The sequence below is a fragment of the Pipistrellus hanaki genome (genome assembly GCF_964339955.1).
Source record: "Pipistrellus hanaki genome assembly, chromosome: 13".
Classification (NCBI taxonomy): domain Eukaryota; kingdom Metazoa; phylum Chordata; class Mammalia; order Chiroptera; family Vespertilionidae; genus Pipistrellus; species Pipistrellus hanaki.
Genome location: NC_140515.1, coordinates 39392410 through 39406623, shown reverse-complemented (window position 1 = coordinate 39406623; position 14214 = coordinate 39392410). Strand labels below are relative to the sequence as shown.

General features: G+C 36.5%; 1 protein-coding gene across 3 annotated transcripts in view; it reads left to right on the top strand.

Moving 5' to 3' along the window:
- TBC1D5 (TBC1 domain family member 5) overlaps positions 1-14214 on the top strand; it is a 375466-nt gene that overhangs the window by 281656 nt on the left and 79596 nt on the right. For all 3 annotated transcript variants that reach the window (XM_084903302.1, XM_084903300.1, XM_084903301.1), the window contains exon 16: positions 3088-3194. In XM_084903302.1, coding sequence (XP_084759428.1) covers positions 3088-3194 — 107 coding nt within the window. The remainder of the gene's footprint in view (positions 1-3087; positions 3195-14214) is intronic.

Genomic DNA, 14214 nt, shown 5'->3' with positions numbered 1-14214 from the left:
ATTCAGATTCATTTCATTGTAGATTTTTCTAACCAGAAAGTATCTCTCAAATAAATGTTTGTTGTCTTGTTTAATTTACCACCTCCCTGAACACTTTGGAAATGGATAAGTTTCCTTCTTGGCACTTCTACCCACTCTTGCCTTGTTGTTGTTGTTTTTTTCAGCCAGCATAAGCATGTTACAAAACTTCAGATTTTCTCATTTTTCTGTAGGGGAGTCTTCAGTTATTTGTTGGCCTAGCCTGGTGTGGCAATTGTGTCCTCTTAGTGGTTTAAACATTGTTCCTTTTTATTTCATTTTAAATCTCCATTTACTCTTTAGCCACTACCTCATTTGTCCTGAGGACTTAATGCTTAAGGGAGTGCTTGTGCAAGGGCTTGTATGGGGTTACGAAGGGCTTGTTCCTCCTCTACGGGTGTCTACCACATGACTAGCAACATGCTAGGGGAGGAAAGGTCAAGGAAGGGTCTGAACCACATGATCAGAGATATGCTAGAAGAGGAAAGGTCACCATGGGGGTAAGCTCCTACCTTACAGTTATCCACTGCTCAGCATGCAAGGCTTTTCACCCTGGTGACTTTCTGTACCTGGCTCATCATTCCTACCATGCTCATGTCTGTCTAACTGCCAATTATATCACATTTACCTTTATCTTCAGTGGAGATCACAATAAATTGTTAAAGCTTTAATTTAAGGTTTTGTTGTTAGCTCTTAATTTTTGTTTTATATTTAATCCATGATTATTTGTATTGTGTGCTATTTTATACCTACATATGAGAATTTGTGCCTGTTTCTAAATATTTACTAATCCTGGCCTTATACACCAACAGGTGTGCAATTTTGGGCAAATGACATAACCTTTCCAAGTATCACTTTTCTCACCTGTAAAACAAAGATAATACTTGTACCCTTATAACAAGATTATCATAGAAACTAAATGAGATAATGCAGATAAAGTTCTTGGCAATGGGCCTGGTCTTAGAAAGCCTTCAATAATTCATTGTCATCTTGTGATGATAGTAGTAATAAATTCTTGTTGTTGCACATCTGCCCTCCTGTAGTTTACATTTCTGCAGGGCAAGGATGTGCTTGGTTCATCTCTGCATCCCTTCCTAACATAGGGCCTGCAATGGATTAGTTATTCAACAGATAATCATTGAATTGAATGAGGTAGGCATATAGTTTTTTTTAAATGAGAAAGTTGTTTTCTAAATGGCTAAACTTAAGCTCAAAGAGGTTACCTTTAACAGGTTTTAAGTGGCTGCTATAAATCAGTCACATAGATTATATCATTTAATCTTGAGGAAACTGTTATGAAAGATTCAAATGGTGTCCTGGGATTCAAACCCACATCTTTGAATCCCAAGGCCATAACCATTTCCAAAAGATACATATACTGGGTCAGTTACTAATATATGATCATTATAACATTTGGGAGAATAACTTTATGAATTATAAAATGAATTGATTATCTAAGTTTTATTTATTTGATAGCTCTCCAAGAAGACTGTATGTGAAAAAATTATACTGTTCTTAGTATCTAAGCTTTTTGAATTCTAGAGGAAAAAGGACAATAGGTAACTGAATTCAAATATGACAAAATAAACAAATAAGAAAAGGAGAGTCTGAACAGATATAGAAAGGGTAGGATAAGTGAGTGCTTTACAAATGAAAGCAGATGTATGAAATTACAAGCTGTCAGATCAGAGGCGGAAATGAAGATGATAAAGTGGTTCCTTACATAGATTATAATTATTCATTTTGCCCAGTCCTGTCTCCTTTCCCCACAATGTTCATGGGCAGAGGGAGGGATGGGAAGCTATAGCAAGAAGTGCTGTTACCAACAGAAGGGGGGGGGGGGGGTCCTAAGAATCAACGGTATTTCTGATCACAAACATTTATTTTGTGATCTGTGTTGTATCTGTTGAATCACAGTTTTCCTGTGGAATCAACTAACTACTCTGATTAATAAAAGGGGTTTGGTTGTAGCCACAGAAAGTTGTAACTAAAGTTTCTTCACAGAGGAAGTTAATGTGGCTCACAAAACAAGCATCCATACTGGGCCCAACTGTCACAGTGTGGCGAGTTGGTGGCCAAGAAATGAGGTAGTTTACATAGACCTGCTTGAAAGATGTGTTTAATAATTGTGCCTATAATTAGGTTGATTTGAAAAAATATTAAATGTCAATCTAAGGCTCACAGTTAGGCTTATCTATGAAGATTTTGACATTTTTCCTCCAAGAAATACTGCTTAGATATTTTCCCTAAATTTTTTATTACCTTTAGGAAAACAAGTAATTGAAAGCAAATACATTTTTAAAATTTTTTAATTTTTTAATATCTATACTAATAAAAGAGTAATATGCTAATTAGACTGGGAGATCTTCCAGGAGACTGGCTTGAGAGGGCAGTTGGGGACCATGAGGCCGGCAGGGGAGGGCAGTTGGGGGTGATCAGGCCGGCAGGTAGAATGGTTAGGGGTGATCAGGCAGTCAAGCAGTCCTGGATTGTGAGAGGGATGTCCAACTGCAGGTTTAGGCCAGATCCCTGTGGGTCCCAGATTGGAAAGGGTGTAGGCTGGGCTGAGGGACACCCTCCCTCCCCCCATGCACGAATTTCATGCACTGGGCCACTAGTGTGCATATATAAAAAGGAATATATGTAACATGTAAGTTATGAAGCATAAAATCAGGATTATTATTTTATGAAAATGTTAAACTGGTTCTTTCCCATTCATGATATTTTTGTAACTCCTAAGCAACAAAACTGGAGACATTTAAACATAGCCATGTAAATGGCAGTAAATATGCATGCTTCAAGAGATTATTTATATTGCAAACACACACACATATTTATGTCTGAGGTTTTTCCTTCCAGCACCCCCCAAGGCTACATGCTAGTTATTAGAATGCAGTTAACAGTACAGCTTGTTGCCTCAGAGGCCATTGGATAAAGGTCCCTTCTCCCTGTTTTTGTTTATCAAAGCGGTTATTGGTTTACTTTGACTCTGTGTTGTTATATTTTTACTCAGTAATGCAAACATCTGAAGAAATATTGCTTCTGAATTATTTTTTTCTTCTTATTTAGTGATCTCTAGTAACTACCAGACCTGTCTCGGCCTTCTGATGCATTACCCAGTGATTGGGGATGTACACTCACTGATCCTTAAGGCTCTGTTCCTTCGAGATCCAAAGGTAAGCTTCCCAAGTAGTATATACACAGTTTCCAGAAAAATTGGATGGCACCAAGAATTCCTCATGTGGAATTTGTCTAATGGCAGATGAATTAACTAATGAAAGAATTTGCCTTGAGTTATAGGCCAAAACTCATACACTTAATGGCCTAGTAACTGTGCAGCAAATTAAATGGAGCACACATCTTGTCCCTTAAAAGGTTGCCTTGCCTTCCTGCGCTCCTCACAATGCAAGAAAGTAGTGAGCATTGCTTCTCTTTATCACCACCCTTAATATCTTTGAACCCCTCAGAGGGCCAGCCTATCCAAGTAAAGCCTCAGGGGCCATCAGAGCTATGAAAAAGGACCAGTTCTACAGCAATTTATGACATCATGAAATACTAAATTATTTCATATTATGAATATATATTTCTTATTTTTGGGGTGAAGACTAGCCTAATAAGATAAAGACTTCAACAGACTATACTGTTGATTTCTCTAGTTGAACTTTAAAGCAAGTTACCAAAATTGTCTTTACACTTTGGAGATAAAGTGTGCTCTTTTACAACTAATGTTATATTTCTTGAAAATAAGAACATTTAATGATCTAAAAAAAATCTGTGAATTTTTGATGCGTTTGAGCCAAACAAAAATATTGGACGAAATGTAAGAGAGAAAGCTTCAAACAGGAATAGGAGAATGCCAGACGTTGGGTGGTATTCCCAGCCTTTGGTTCTTTGGCAGAATTACCAACAGGCTTGTTGGCAGTTGTCAAGCTGTCTTTGAGTCAGTCTGTCTGTGGATCCATTGCCAAAGCTCTGTCTGATCAACTTGGGCCTCCATGTTCAACATGCTCAACATACATTTTGATTCAAAGGAATTTCTGCCCTTTCTTTGGTTGTAGACTTCAACATTGGAGTATATTCTCTATTTATTCATTGATTGATTTAAAATAATTTATTTCCTTGTTCCTATATCAATTTTCTGCAGAGATACATAATTTTATCATTTCCATTATACAAAACTTTATTAAGTATCAGAAATAGAATCCATTGTTTCTCTGATACATAAGATAGCAATATTTTTGGTAAGGTTTAAGAGTCTGACTATGAAAATCAAAAGTCCCATATTTTATATTTTTACATATATGTATTATGTGAAAATTGTGTAAGTATATATTTTTTATAAAAAATAACCAAGATTACAAAATATCTATAAAAATTAATGAGGTTTCTGGTCAATAAGTTTTGCTCTACAAACTTAAGGTAAATTCTATCTGTTCAGCATTAGGAATTCTTCGAGTTATACAGAGTGGAAAAAAGTTCAAAAATAACTATTTGAATTATCTACTTGTGTAATTTGCTTGGTTTACTTGAAGGTAGAAATGAATATGTTACCTAAATCTATTGATATTGATCATTTTTCCAGCTAATTATGGTTGTCCTTACTATGAATCATTCACTCTTATAATTGCAGAATTGTATATAATAAATATATCAATGTTATTAGTATAATCTAATAGAGTACTTATATCTCAATAATGTAGTATACTTAATATACAAGTATAACGAAGCCATTCTAAAAGGATTAACAAATATATTTTTTAAGGTTTAAGAGAAAAAAATAATAGCATAAATATCTAAAAAAAAAAAAAAAAAGTAATCCCTACTTTTACATTCTTACCAAGTAAAAACATGATTAAGATAATGGTCCAAAATGTAGGATCTTAAACAGATATTCATGAGACATAATAAATTGGGCAGGAATTGGTCTTCTCTCTTTTTTTTTTTTTTAATATATTTTATTGATTTTGTACAGAGAGGAAGGGAGGGAGATAGAGAGTTAGAAACATCGATGAGAGAGAGTCATCAATTAGCTGCCTCTTGCACACCCCCTACTGGGGATATGCCCGCAACCAAGGTACATGCCCTTGACCGGAATCGAACCGGAACCTTTCAGTCCCCAAGCCGACGCTCTATCCATTGAACCAAACCGGTTTCGGCTGTTCTTCTCTTTTGTGGTTGAAATCAATTGTGTCTAAAAATCTAGAGCATCCTTTGTCCATAAGAACTGACTTCTAACATTCTAACAGGATTTAGTCCAGTGCTACAAAGATACAATTAAAAGGAAGTTGATATATATTACAAAAATTCACAAGTGACTTCAGAGTTTAGAGTATAGTTAATGTCTTTTATAAAGTCATAAAGGAAGCCATTTATACTGAGAGGGGGAAATAGAGGGAAAGGTATCATACCCCACCCATATCCTATAAAAATCTGAACATCAGAGTGTTTTGAATGTTTTCTATTATTAGCAACAACAAAATGATTCAAGTGAATCATTTCTGATACAAGTTGATCAGAGTAAGTATATAAACACACAAATCTCTATGAAGTCAATTAGTAGAAAGATGAGATTTGAGTCATGAGAGTACGCTTTTCATATCCCAGTTTCATGTCACTGTCGTGTTGAGTGCTGCTGACCGACTCAATCATATGAAAATAAACTAGGAACTCTGAGCTTAGGGGTTCATTCTCACCCTCGGAAAAGCACTTGGTCATGCTGCTGTCCCTGAATCCCAGTGGAGTTGCTGAGTTGAGAAAAGACTCTGCAAGTAGAGCTTGAGACCCTGGGCTTTAGTTGTTTTATATCAGCTGTGATGCCGGCTTTCCAATGAAAAGATTGCTTATTTGAAGAGACATTTGGAAATAATGGGCCTGTAAACTGTAATAATAGGGCCATGTTCTTTCACACTTTTCAAGCATGCTGATGAGGTAGGCAGAGCAGATTCTCTTCCCTCATTGCTTCTCAGTGCAGAGAAGTTAAGGTTAGATGGTTTTCCCAAGGCCAAAACAATTTGTAAGCTTCCAAGCTAGCTATAGTGGCTCCATGACCTTGCATCTACTCATCTTCTCCTGAGATTCCTGTATCCATGTACCTTCTCTAGAAAGCCATTCTCAGGCTCAAATAGGACATGAGTCTTCACAACACCTTGTATTGTAGCTATTTGCTTATTGACTCTTTTTCAATTATTTCTCCTTATGCTGCTGCTCTTTTTATTTTATTTTTATTTAGTTTTGGGTTCTGCACTGCTTGGTGTTAAGAAAATAAGGATAGAATTGAATTCTGACTAAAATGCTAAGCCTCATCCAATACTGACTCTAATCTAGATGTATCCCATTCACCTGACATTTTTCTGGAACCCATATCTACATTCCACAGAAGTTGTAGCCAATTATATATTTGTCAGCTTCCAATTTTATCAAGATGGCGAGCTAACCCTACAACTTGAACTTAAAGAATATCTGGTTCCTTAATTTACTGTGTTAATTATTTGAAAACTTGTTACCACTTTCAAATATTATGGAACAAGGAAGACATAATAAGAATGTAGTTAACCTACTTTATGTAAGCTGTCAAAGTCTGGAACTGTAGAAAACCTAGAGAGTCTAATCCAGCCCCTCTTTTCTGCATATGAACACAGAGGATCAAGGTGCGTTTAAAAACTTATTCAAACCGAAACCGGTTTGGCTCAGTGGATAGAGCATCAGCCTGTGGACTGAAGGGTCCCAGGTTCGATTCCGGTCAAGGACATGTACTTTGGTTGTAGGCACATCCCCAGTAGGGAATGTGCAGAAGGCAGCTGATCGATGTTTTCTCTCAGTGATGTTTCTAACTCTCTATCTCTTTCCCTTCTTCTCTGTAAAAAATCAATAAAATATATATTTTTTTAAAAAAACTTATTCAAGATCACACAGCTCAATGGCAGAGCCAACAATTGAACCCAGGTCTTCTGCCCAGCTTTCCAAACAAGAGCTATCGCTTCATTAATTTTAAAAATAGTGGAATCCTAGTTACTTCTATTGCTCACCCAATTCTTCGTTTGTATTAGACATTTATTTGTATCTGTAATAAATGAAACTGCCAGGTATGTAAGTGGCCCAAGAACCATATGAAAATTTTTAAAATATATGCTGTATGTAGAGACTGGATGTCAGATATCTGTTTGTAGCATCCTATACTCTGTTCACCATAAATATGATTTCTATACTAAGATCTATGCCACATCCTAATTCTTATTTCTTTGTCTTTATCATATTAGAACCACTGAGCAGATTTTCAAAAGCAATCCACTGAATAAGTAGAGGGATAGAAGAAGGACAGTCTGAAAAATATGAAGTGATTAAAAAACATTGTTCTAACTAGTTGTTCAAATTCAAAAAAATTTAAAAACCCAATTAGAAACAAAAGTCATAGAAAATGTGAACATATTGTGTTCCTTAAATAACCAGATGTTCTTTCCTTCCTGAAGGCAGTAAGGGCTAGGAATAAAGGTTTAAAACTATTGTTTTAAGTTAACTGTGAATTTTGCAAATCTGTTTTTACCCTTTAGCAAATAAAATTCTAATACAGAAACATAAGCAGAGTAATTTTCATTGTTTGCTGCTCCCCTATTTGTGTTATGTGCAGAAGTGTTAACCTTATCACAAAGACTTATTACAAATGAAATACAGTTCATGGATTAACATTTTAGATTTTGCAGTAAGAATTTGACAGATACCATTTGTTTTGAAGACTAGAATGTTCCCCCAAGAAATTTCTGGTAAGGTTTCAAGCAATTCTTTTATCTGTGACTGTTATTGTTTATGGAAGAAAATGGCAAGAAATAAGACAATTTAATTTCAGAGTCATTCTTGTGCACAGAACTACACTATGAAAATAGTTTATATAATGTTCTTATGCTTAGCCAATTCTGATTTGGCTTTTGTTTGGAGTTATATTAAATATTGCCTTTTTAAAGGGTAAAAAGTCTGAATAGTCAGATTTCAGATTATATGTAGATTTCATATTATATGTAATTTTTACTCTTTTAATTCTAAAAAACAATCCCAGTTGTTAATGCAACTTTTTAAAAGTCACATGGCTTTGGTAAAATGTCATACATCAGAATTGAAAAGTGGTGAATGGACTCAAACCTACTACCAGGCAGGTGACAGAAGTAGAAAAAGCTCTGTGCCAATAATGCCATTGTACTTCTCTCTTCTCTGAGCAATAAGGAACTAAGAACCACACAGACAAGACTCTTTAAGGAAGATGCACAGTGCTCGTTTGTTTACTTCTGTGATGTTCCCATTTGAAGGTTCTATTCACATTTTTTAATATGTTTCTAATCTGACTTTCTGTTATCTTCCTATTTTTTCACCTAAAAAGCTGGAACAATTATCTGAAAACTACTATTCTTTAAGAATCCTTTGTTTTGTGCTTTCCTTGTTAGTCACCGAAAAGGGTGTTTTTTTGCTTGTATCTGAGGTACATGAGTGTATGTCATTCTCTTTTATCTCAATTTAACTATAGAAGAGACCAGAATCTATGGTAATTCTGTTCTGATTAACAACAAATAAAATGAAATCTGCAAACCAATCCCCTGCTTTTTATCTGATATTTTTTAGGTAAAAGCAGTCTAGATTCTTATGGAGAAATCTTTATTTTAAACAGATTACTTAAGTTTATAGAGCTATTGATTCTATGTGGGTGTGTCTAGAAAACCACGTGAGGCCCAAAATACGAAAGTATTAAAGTATTACACTCCAGTCCAGTGAAATGTATGTCATCTGTCCTTGAGGTCAAAAAGGAAGTGGCTGCCCTGTTTCACGTTGACTGGCTCTTTTACCCCAGAGAAATCATTTAACCTTTGCTGCCTTGACTCAGGCTCTTTAATTGTTTTTTTAAAAGGGAAAGGTGGCTAGTAAGGCCTTAATTACCCTGTAACCTCTAAAAGTAATTTGTAGCTCACCATTCTGTGAGAACCTAATTGATCACTTATTGTCCTTGTTATGTATGAGTTAGTAGCATGTTTGAAAAGAAGAGGCACTACTTTAATTTCTGGTCATCTTACTTTGATTAAAAGTTATAGCTCACAGATTATGACCAAAAGATTGTAAACTTAAAACTGATGAAAGAGGGGGAAAAGCTTAATTATTTTTAATGTGTCATGTCCACATTAAATATATTAGTTCAGTAAATCCAGAATTGCTAATTAACAACTTTAAATATATTGATTTCGTAGGAATAAAAATCTCAATACATTTAAGCAGTAAACTTAATCATAACCAATTAGATATAATCAATTAACTTTTATTTAAATACTTTAGACAAGAAGTTATATATGTTCCAAAAAATACAAAAGCAAAACAAAACCACCAAATATTTTATTGTAGAGAATCTTTAAGTACACTTTACCCCATCCAAGTACTGTTATGACTAGCATGTAGGGAAAGGTAAGCTCGGTTTTCATACTGCAAGGTAGTGGCTGGACCATTCAGGTGAACCTGGCGCTTCTGCATGGGTGAGGCTGGCCCAGCGGCTCTGCGAGGGGGCTTTTGCTCCAGTATTTGATGTGTAATGTCCTCAAATGCCACTCGGGACATTTTTCAGGTGTCTTCATTGATTTGAAATAGTTGTTTATTTATTTGGTTGTTTTTCTTGTTTTGAAGAGGAACTTTATAGTTTCATTTCTCCACATTGGTTCTCTCTCCAAAATGCTATTTTTATTCATTCAGCCAAAATTTACTGAGCTCCTGCTATGTATCCACAGCATCCAAAATTTCTCAAAAGTCTTGGTTGAAACCTGTTGAGCAGGATTTGTGACAAGTAAAAGGAATATCCCCTTGGCTAATTCCCTCATCTCCTTTAAGTCTTCTCTTAGATCTGATCTTAGTGAGCACCCCTATAGCCCTGCAGACTGTCCTGCCCCCACTTCCCACTGCCCAGAACTCCTTTTCCTTTATCTTGCTCTACTTTTTTTTCCCCATAGCAACTGCCACCTTCTATCACAGTAGACTAGAGGCCCCGTGCATGAAAATCCACGCACTGGAGGGGGGCGGTCCCTCAGCGGCCTACACCCTCTCACAGTCCAGGGGCTCTCAAGGGAGGGGAAGGAGGGAGAGAAGGAGGGAGAAAGGGAAGGAGGATAACTAGTTACTCTAACTAAACCCTCATTTTCTCTGCCAGAGGAGAAATTAACCTGATCATTACAATTAAGTTCAACCAGTGCTTATTGCAGGTTCTAGTGATAAAATGGACTAGGGATTTGGTTCCCTCTTCACAGTGCTTGCAGTGCAGTGCAGGAGGCCTAAAAGGTGGTGAGCCAAAGAAGCCCCTGAAGGAGCTCGTTACAAATGCAAACTCCCAGACAGTCTAATGTAAATAGTTCTGCAATAGGATCCAGAAATCTGTGATTTTACTGGTTCTTCAACCGTTGGGCTATGGACAGCACTTTAAAAACCAGACACTAGGTTGAGGAAAAAAGTGCTGCACAAACTGAAAGGTAAATACCTGAAAACAGAAGCCTGGCTTCAAACTGGTGATTTCTGAAATAGAATGTGTGGAATGTGTGCATGCACAGTGACTTCACAAAGATAATGCAATGGAACATTGGAAGAAAATAATGAAACTTCCCAAAAAGAAAAGAAAGAAAAACTGAGCTTTACCTTTTAATGTGCATGTTAACACTGGTGCCTTCCGAGGGCCCGCGTGTCTGCCGGTCTAAGGTCTCCTAAGGGAAGAGGAGCCTTCCCCATATTAAGCATTGAGAGTCGCCCTTTGCGTCCACCAATGGTGCCTTGTTGACATTTCCCTGTGCCCAGTTAAGTAGATTTATGGCTTATATTGTTATATTATCTTAAATGATTGCATGTTTACCATACCAAAGAAATGCCAGGAGCTGTGAACATCTATTGTAGGTTCACTAGATATCTGCTGCTAATGTACTGAAAATAATTGCCAAATAAATTTTATTTTAAAAAATATATATATATTTCAAATTTGCTTACCTCTGTTTTGATGACAAGTAGTTTCTGATAATATATTACCATACAAATGTTGCTGAAAAAAAAATAAGCATTTAATTTGTCCCTTTAGGCTAATGGTAACATTTTAATAATAAGAGAAAATAAGAGCTTTTTGAAAGAAATTCATGCTATGGAAAGAACATTTTTAAATTGAATAGTTGGAAATGTTTCATCCATTTGTGATGTTCTTGCCAAAGACAATTTAAGTGTTTCACTTATTTAAAACTCTCAAAGTACACTAAAAATTTATGGAAACAGAATTTTCTAACTTGGTTACTCATCTTCCAAATGAAGAAATCAAGTCAGGTTTGAGCCCATTTTTTAAAATATAGAAATGTAACATCTTCCAATTAAATTTTAAGAAGAACCATATGATGGTTAATTTTATGTGTCAACTCACTGGGCTAAAGAATGCCCAGATAGCTGGTAAAACATTATTTCTGAGTGTGTCTGTGAGGTTGTTTCCTCAAGGGGTGAGCATTTGAATCAGTAAACTAAGTAAAGGAAGATGGGTACTCACTAATGTGGCATCTTCAACATTTATTAGGAAGCACAAAAAAAAACATTATAAGTAAATTATTTTTAAAATTAATTTGAATATAATTTGTTTCAATCTCTATCTCATTTAAATATTTTTATTGTGCATATATTTTCCAATGAACATAATATTTGTTGCTTTTTATGTAGCTGTATAAACAGATAAAGTGTGAAGGTTCTAGATATCATTAATCATTAAATAGTACAGTCTAGAAAAAGAAACCACACTTTAATAGCTAATGAGAATTCTAAGAACAACAAAATAAGTTCATTCTCTTCTCTCTATGCTGCCCTGCTTCTCTTCATAACCCTCTCCCCAGAACGCAAACATAATTAAAAACTGCTCCTCACTCAAATTGCTATTTCATGTCACTTCCTCTGGGAAATCCTCCCTGATGAAATAAAATGACCCTATTATGCACTTTTATAGCATCTCCTTTCCTAAGCAGTCTTACATGGATGTGATTATTTGCTTGTCTCATCCTCGAAGGTAGGGTAAGACTGTTGTGTTAACATTGTACCATTGGTACCTAAGCACAGTGCCTGACACATAGGAAATATTTGGATGGAAGGATTCATGGAAAGGGAGGAAAGAGGGAGGAAGGGAGGTAGGGAAGCAGAAGGAAGTTTCTTTCCATATCATCTTCACCCCAGTTCTGTGCTCTCCCTCGGCTTGGATTGCTCTTTCTGCCCCTCTCATCTTCACGACCGTCCTTCCCATCCAAGTTACCTAGCACTGATTGGTTTTAAAATGACATCCAGCTTCTCTCAGTTTCCTACTAAAACTCCTACGAAGAGCCAGACAAACAGAAACAGTATCACAGCACAAAAACAGAACAAAATAAGTTCAGACAACATACTGCCTACAAGGAGTTCAACTCAATTAAGAAACGTTAATTACATTGCCTGTGTTTACTTTATAAAGCAGGGTGCCATCCACATCCACTTAACCAGCTGCTCCTTTGTGAGACAACCCATCAAGCAGGGGTGGTCAGATAGTCACGGTCAACCCTCCTGCTCTCTGCTCACTGATTTCCCTGCTGGAACAGGCTGCCTATGTCACCGCTCACTGCTCTTCTTTCCATTTCCGTTACCCGAATTGTGACCACAATCGGATGTGACTGGATGCAGGAGTTAGGATTCTGTTTATTGAGAAAAACTCTGAGAGCAGTATGAGATCACACATATTGCCAGTTAGCCTTTTTGGAGCTTCTTTCTGAAATGGGCATAATGGTAGCCTATTTGGCTTAGGCCCATCTCCTATCGAGGAAGGGACTGTATGGGCATTTAAAAAATGCCTTCTCTCTGAGCCTTCCATTTGTCATGCATATCTGCAGATCAAATTATTTTCAATCTACTTCCCTGCAGCTACTCTTTAAGAGCCAGATTCTGGCGAGCTCTTCGGTTTATCTAGTTCAGAGACAATCTCTGAACACATATCCTGTGCCAGACATTCTGCTAGAGACCGAGAGGATACACTTGATCTGGACAGGGCTTCGCCCTTAGTGAGCTTCCATTCTGTGTGCAAGACAGACGTGTATACAACGGATCACAATGTAAGGCCAGTTGGAAAAGGCAAACTTCTGTTGAAATGAGCATCTGTCAGAGTAGAGGTTGTAGAGTAACTAGAAATTCACAAAAGGCTTCACGTCAAAGGTTGTATTTGAACTACGAATGAGAAGCATTTTGGTCAGCAGAGAATAGTGAGTAAGCAACTGTAACATGAGTGAACAGCTTACCCAAAGTCTGGAGTTACGTCTGTAGATAGCAGTGGAATCAGTTAGTCATATTGTAACTCCACGTTTAACACTTAAGGAACGGTCAAACAGTTCTGCAAAGTGCACCTTTTTACATTCCCACCAGCAATGTATGAGGACTCAGATTTCTCCACGTTTTTGCCAACGCTTGGTATATCTGTCATTTTTTAAAAAATATATATATATTTTATTGATTTTTTTACAGAGAGGAAGGGAGAGAGATAGAGAGCTAGAAACGTCGATGAGAGAGAAAGATGGACCAGCTGCCTCTTGCACACCCCCTACTGGGGATGTGCCCGCAACCAAGGTACATGCCCTTGACCGGAATCGAACCCGGGACCTTTCAGTCCGCAGACCGACACTCTACCACTGAGCCAAACCGGTTTCGGCTATATCTGTCATTTTTATTTTAGCAATTCTAATGGATGTGCAATGGTATCTCATTGTGGTTTGGATTTGGATTTCCCGGATGACTAATTATGTTGAACATCTTTTCATGTGCTTATGGGCTATTTATACATGTTCTTTGGAGAAATGCCTCCTCGAATCCTGTGCCCGTGTTTAATTGAGTTATTTGTCATTTTATTATTGCGTTATAAAAGTTTTTTTTTACATTTCTGAATGCAAGACTCTAATCTGAAGCATGATTTGTAAATATTTTCAATCCTATGTAGATCATCTTTTCACTTTCTTAACCATGTACTTCGAAGCACAAAATGTTTTTAATTCCTATGAAATGTAACTAATCAGTCTCCTCCTTAATCACTTTTGCTGTCATATCTAAAAAATCATTGTAATCCAAGATTACAAAGATTTATTCCAGTTTTCTTCTAGTAGTTTGATAGCTTTAGCTCTTGCATAAACTCCACTTTGAGTTTATTTTGTGTGTGGTATGAGG